Source organism: Apium graveolens, chromosome 9 (genome assembly GCF_009905375.1).
Source record: "Apium graveolens cultivar Ventura chromosome 9, ASM990537v1, whole genome shotgun sequence".
In the NCBI taxonomy this organism is placed as follows: domain Eukaryota; kingdom Viridiplantae; phylum Streptophyta; class Magnoliopsida; order Apiales; family Apiaceae; genus Apium; species Apium graveolens.
In genome coordinates this window covers 222,332,739-222,339,473 of record NC_133655.1, presented here as the reverse complement: position 1 = coordinate 222,339,473, position 6,735 = coordinate 222,332,739, and the positions used below count along the sequence as shown (strand labels likewise).

Genomic DNA, 6,735 nt, shown 5'->3' with positions numbered 1-6,735 from the left:
ATCACGGAAAAAAAAAATATATTAAAATGACCCGAAAACGTTACTTGTTCTGGGTGTCAGTTGGAGAATCCACGGAGTTTGTGTGGGAGCACTACCGTTCATCAGTTCCGCGTGTGATAAACGCGCCAATGTAAAGCAACAACTGTCTCCTGCATCCTGACTCGGTCATCCGTATACGCTCGAGTTCATTGACTCCAACAGTCTAAAGACCCAGCACCTTCCTCCCACGCGCTCCTTTTCGATTGGTTTTCACGCTCTGCGTGTTTTTTCCTGGTTTTCACGCTGTGTAAAGTGCAAATAAATATATTTAGAAATCAGAATACTAATGGTCCATAGCCTGCTTGATAGACAAATTACTTATTTAGAGAATTTTTGCGAATAATTTTTTTTTTATAAAATAAAATAAACCTTGATAAATTTAATTAATTTATAAAAAAAGAATTTACATATACTCTATTTCTCCATCTTTTTATAAATATCATATAAATATAAGATTTTAAAATAAATTTATATACTAATACATTTATATTTTACTTTTGAAGCAATATTAGACATTCAAATACTATTTTTATTTTTATGTTACTGTTGAATTCTTACCTTTTACCTTTTAAGGCAATTCAAGAATTCGATTTCATAAATATGCGTGTTTAAATTAATTGATATCAAATATATGTGTGTTTAATTAATTAATAACAAAAAAGTTTGTTAACTTTTTATTTTTTTTTCAAATTCAAAGTTTGTTAATTTTATATTAATTTCCGCTAGTACATGTAATGTATACAGTAGTTTGATGATCATGAAACTACAAGTAGCTTTTTAGCTTTCTTTGTGTTCTCTCACCAAACCAAAGGCACGAGAAAGAAAGGGGTTGCCGTAAAAACAAAAAGAATTAAATTAAAAGTGGACTTCAAAACATCTCTCTCCTACTCTCTCTCTCTCTCTCTCTCTGCTTCCAAACTACTACTCCCTGTGACTGCACACACCCACATAAACACTACATATGTTTATTCACATTTCTCTCCTTTCCTTTGAGCCAAACTGTATATAATTCTAGTCCATCCATTCACAATTCATTTATTATTTTTATTTAGGGTTTGAAACTATTTTGGGGATTTAGTTAAATCTTTAAATAATCATACAAATTTAAAAGATGGAATCAGATGATTCTGAGCAGATGCGATCGGTGGTTCCAGATACCAGAGGTAAACACAGAATTTTAGCTGAATTGAAGCGTCTCGAACAAGAAGCTCGATTTCTTCAGGTGACCTCATTGTTTTAGTGTTTTTATAGTATAATTTGTAGCAATTATAGTTGTTTTTGATTTGCTTGTGCTTTGTTCACTCATTGATGATCTCAAATTTGAATTAATTAAGTGTGATTGTACTGTTTCATTGCCTAATTTCGAAAGGTTATTAATTTGTTGTTTCGAATGTGTTGTAATTTGGTATGGAATATTACTTTGAGATGCTTTAAATTATTTAGGGGTTAAAGCCTTGGACTTCAAAATTTGTTAGAGGGGAAAGAGCTCTGACAATGTCAATGGTTTCGACTTTAAAAATTTCCGTATTTTTTCAGAGCGCTCCATTTGGTTCTGTATAGTCAAGCATTGTAATGATAGCTGTATATGGTCTGGATGGCTATACTCGAAATACGGTTTCAATTCGCTTATTCTTTTATAGCTAGGTAAATAAATATAGTTCACCTGATCAGTCGAATCCAACAGATGTATTAAAACAGCTGAACGCAAGGGAGTGTATATTATATTACCTTTTCTTTATGATTAGGGAAAATTGAAAACATCTAAACTGTAGAAAGAGGTTATACTGAGGAATTACTGATGTGTTTTGGTAATTTTTTGAATATAATGAAATTGGAGTATAGCGTATTTGAAAATCATTAAAGTCACATAACTAAAATTGATTATTTGATCAGAATTATCATTCATATAATTATCTTAGTTTATTCATTTGCTACTCCCTTGTTCCCTGTATGAGTGACATTATATTATAATTTTTTTACATAATCATATGTTTGCAGATACAATTTTGCAAAAAATAATTTTCCTGAGATCATAGTTTTTTGTTGTTTTAAAAATCCAGATATTTAAGCAATACTTTTTTTATTTAACACGTCTATACAAACACAACATAACGTAAGACAATAACGAGGTGCTATTAGGCTATATTATTTTAGTTTTATAGAGTGGCTTCTAAATTGTGTGTGTTGTAGTCAAATGCATGATATGATATCTGGAACTATTAAGTATTGAATTCGCTTTTCGTTCCTAGTAAATTTGACTACGTCTGACGATAGAACAAGTCCACTAAAATTATGGCTCACAGAGAGAATGGCTGTAACTTGTAAGATCATAAATTTGAAATATTATTGCCTACTTATATTTTTGTTTTTTTTAAAACTAGCCAAGTGGTAGGGCTTATCCTCTGTCTTGGGTTCAATTCTCATTCACCCTGAGATTTATCCCAGGACCGATACTACCTAATAGCTTATAACAAAAAAAAAAGCTCTTTGAAGGCACAGACTCATCCAGTTCACCACATTATATACAAATTTTATCACATAGGATGAAGTGTTGTTAAATCAACTGGCCTCGGTGGATGAGTTCATCCGATGTCTCTGATACAATGATTAAGCAAATTTCTGGTTCAATTAAGATCGTAAGAATCAGTATTGCTTTAATGTAATATCCAATTTAAGGGCTATTAGAATCAACTTGATTATATTGTTATTAAGATACTCCTACTATGATACTTTAACAAGGCATGTACTTAGAGTAAGCCTGTCATGAATGAAGCGCATTGAAAGGGGAAGTGCAAGGACTTAGAAAGCTGAAGGGCTGAGTAGCAATGGTACAATGTCCATTTCTTTTGTTATTTTTTTTTTGCAACAAAATGTCCCTTGTCAATACCCCAAATTTCACTATTCACAAATCGTGAAAATTGACCTTATTACCATGCAACCTTGTCAAAAGTTGTATTTGTGAAAATAGTTGCTTTGAAAACTGGATAAGTGAAGGGTTTGCATTGTCTCAGATATCTTTCATCATTTGGCCTTCCATTATGAAGTTCTCCTCAAGTAAAAAGACTTATAATATATAATTTACAGTTTGTAATAAACTTATTCTGAGATTTTGGAAGCTCAAAATAATTATTAAATACAAATTAAGGTGTCTTAAGCCTTTCATGAATAGATAATCGCATGCCTTTCAGTCAGTGATGTGTCATTTCTAAATAGTTAACAGTCCCAGTGCCTTCTGAACAGAAACTGGGTTCCTTGCATATGTTGTTCAAATAATATGACTAGCTTCTGTATATCTTGCATGTCACAATTGAAAAACACTTCAAGCCAAAATTGAATGTGATTACAAAGCCATTTGTGACAGGTTTGGAGAAATTACTTGGGGAAGAGAACATAAACACAAAATAAACTTGTGTACTAAAAGTTTAAATGTAAATGCTCAAGTAAAAGCTTAAATTACAGGGTCTTATCTTTTTACTTGATGTAATTCCTGTGCTTTCTAAACATGTTGATATAGTAGGTGCCTAGGTGGACTTCTGGTTCTGATTGATACAGTATAAATGAACCGTAAGATAATAGTGCATGTAGTGCTGTCCCATTTTTTAGCCTGGAATGGTATTATTTTCAATGTTAATATGTTAACTCATCTGTTGCCTTTGGGGAACAGTATTACTCTTGCTGTGGGAGTCGGTATTACATTTCTTAGCCATTTCATCTCCAACTAGTATTCTTAATGTCTTCCTCCTTTCGTTTATAATGGACATGTTTCCTAATTTGTTTGTCCCAAAAACATTCAGTTAATATGGTAAAGTAGGCATTAATTTTCTTAATGTATTTGAATTAGTAATTATTAGTTTATTTAATTTGATTGAATAAAATATGAACTTTTGTCGCAGACAAGATAAATGGGACAGAGGGGAGTATCCCTTTTATGCGTAGTAGGGCCTGAGTGCTTTATATAAGTCGAGATACCTTTGTATTCTTTGCACCAAATGTGTTTTTCCTTGGTTCCTTGCAAGAAACTGGCAGGAAAGCTGAAGCACGGTTTTTCGAATAGCTTTACTTTCTGTTCTCCCTTCATAAGTTTTAAAAATTACTCCCCGTTTATTTTCCTTTCTTTTTGAAAAAATGAAGAATTGGTAAAAGTTGTCTCGCTTGATGATCTCTAATCGAATTGGCTGTACTTATTAGTATCCACGTAACCATTTTTCTTTTGATTATTCACGTACTCAGGAAGAGCTAGATCAGCTTGAGAAGTTGGAGAAAGCCTCTGCTGCATGCAACGAGTAAGTTATTAGAAAATTATTTACTGTATTATATGATTATTTTTCTTAACCAGATTCTAATTCCTTTGTGTTTTGGCCCTAGGCTGCTGAGTATTGTGGAAACAAGACCTGATCCGCTGCTCCCATTGTAATACTCCAGTTGCTTATTGTTAATTTTGGTGTTGTTTGTTTATATCTGCTAGTCTTTAGTTTTTACAAACTATACCTGCTATTTGCTCTTGTGTCTGTACTAAATTTTCTTGTTTTGCAGAACAAAAGGTCCCACTAATCCGACTTGGGATCGTTGGTTTGAAGGTTCACCAGATCCATCCGGCTGCAGATGTTGGATATTGTGACTACCTTCTAATTTTAAGTGTCTCATCATGTTGGAAGAGGTTTCGGGAATTGGTGTATACAGCGTGTGAGTTACACAACCTCTTTTGACGAAGTTCAAACGAGCTGTTCTACTTGTGCAGAATTTACTATTTTCCTTTAATTAGTAGCTGGATCAAGTTTCTATCTGATTGAAATGCAGAGTTGTGCAGATATGATAACAATCTTTCCCAATACATTGACACCCCCGGTAAATCCCTAGATTATTGAACATTTGAACTTCCGTTGTAGCCTATCAAGTCAGTACGAAAGTGTAAGTTGGTTATCTTGTGTTATTTCCTAATTCCTGGATGATTTAGGCAATTTCCTATAAGTACATTTTATGATTTGAATAACTATAAAGTTGGGTCTTCCAACCTTGTGTGGCTGTTATGATATAGAAGAAAATTTTACACTTGTTTGATTATTGCATATTTACGAGTGCTATAATATGAGGAAGTGTATGGAAATTCCGCGTCTTGTACAACAGCGCGCACAGGGATCCATTTCGTGTTGTACCTGTTTCCTGTTATCTTGCTTTTAGTTTTGATCAGGCATCTTTGACATGCTTTCGGATCAAAAGTTGTCTGCAGTGGCTACTACCAAATGGCTAAAAAGTAGCTACCATCCGTATTAATATCAAGGTAAATTGTTCTTTTGATTCGTTGTTTGTCCAAATTAGTTATGTGACTTATGTCTGGTAATGTTACTCAAGTTTAAACATTTCTATTAAAAGAAAGTTTGGTTTCACAAGATGCTCAAGAATTTATATTCTTGTATTCCATCCGAGGCATTGTAATCCGTTTTCAGTATCTATAAAGAATAATATAGTAGCTAACTACATGAATGTACTTGTGTAGTTGTGTTTTATGACTTTGGCCTTACCAATCGTCCCCTACTAGGAAATAAGAACCGGATTTGTATAACTTTTGGCCAAGCTGCACTGTTATGCCAAACCGAACTCGAGTGCAATCTGCAATGTTGGGTTGCCTTTCCCGTTTGACTCAGAATTAACCAATTCATACCATTCATTTACCCAGAACAGACCAATTCAAACCATAGTGATCTACTACTAGCCTACTAGACGTGTGGCCAATTTTATAGTCATTCTTCAAGGCTCCATAGGCGCTTCTCTAATTTTATGATCCTTGTCCAACTGATCCAACTAGGCCCTCCCCCCAGCATGAATAAAAAGATTTATCTCAAATGTGAGCTTGAATTCTGAAAGTAAAGCTTAATCTTTAAAGAATTTCCTTGCAACTAATGTAAAGAAAAACGACACTAGTTCAGACATTGGAAGCACTAGCGGTCCTTCAAGAAGAGTACAATTCTTATATTCTTATACTCACATAATACGTAATTTGGAGCATAAAATGGAACATTAAGAAAAGGAAATTTAGATGTAAGATTTTCCTAAAAAAATATCTTTAACATTCTTTCAATCTGCAATCATTCACTCCTGGGAAGATTCTAGTAGCTTTATATATTTCATCTTTGCTTCAGATTCACACTCTCCTGAAGGGGAGTTGTTGATATTAATACTACTCAGCTGATGTGGCACAGTGCATATAAGATGCCAGAGGTGTACCAGAGGTGCTCGCTAGCATCAATTTTGTTACAAAGTTCTAGTATATAAGCTCTTAGTTAGTTTTCTTTCTGAATAAGACAATGTAATCTCTTCAATCTCTTTAGTCTATAGTCTCCCTGTAATCTCTCTATACAATCTCTTTGTAATTACTTTGTTATTCATATATCAAATCCTTTACTTTCTGACATGGTATCAGAGCCACGAGCCCGATTCTTCCGTATTTGCACTTGATGTCACTCTGCTTGTTCGTTGTTCTTATCAGAGCTTCGATCTATCAAGTTATTGTTCAAGTACTTCTACTGCGAACTTTGCATTGTGATTTTGGATCGTTTTTCTCAATCTCCGATCACCGATTGATCTTCAATGATTTCACGTTTTCATTTCTCGATTCTACTTCAGTTTGCGGGTTCACAAAATCAAGTTTCACTGCGTACATATATATCAGAGTCAAGTTCGCACATCAACTATTTGATT

General features: G+C 33.6%; 1 protein-coding gene across 1 annotated transcript; it reads left to right on the top strand.

Moving 5' to 3' along the window:
* The first annotated feature begins 837 nt into the window (after positions 1–837).
* LOC141686832 (guanine nucleotide-binding protein subunit gamma 2-like) lies at positions 838–5,090 on the top strand. Its single transcript, XM_074491916.1, has 4 exons — positions 838–1,261; positions 4,270–4,322; positions 4,405–4,449; positions 4,573–5,090. The coding sequence occupies exons 1-4, from the start codon at positions 1,151–1,153 to the stop codon at positions 4,655–4,657; spliced, it is 294 nt and encodes a 97-aa protein (XP_074348017.1). The 5' UTR covers positions 838–1,150; the 3' UTR covers positions 4,658–5,090.
* The last annotated feature ends 1,645 nt before the right edge of the window (positions 5,091–6,735 follow it).

Excerpts from the sequence above, each read along its gene's own strand:
- LOC141686832 (XM_074491916.1), top strand. The coding sequence starts at position 1,151 with ATGGAATCAGATGATTCTGAGCAGATGCGATCGGTGGTTCCAGATACC. Across the intron at positions 1,262-4,269 it reads AAGAAGCTCGATTTCTTCAG|GAAGAGCTAGATCAGCTTGA; the intron begins GTGACCTCATTG and ends TCACGTACTCAG. Across the intron at positions 4,450-4,572 it reads CCTGATCCGCTGCTCCCATT|AACAAAAGGTCCCACTAATC; the intron begins GTAATACTCCAG and ends CTTGTTTTGCAG.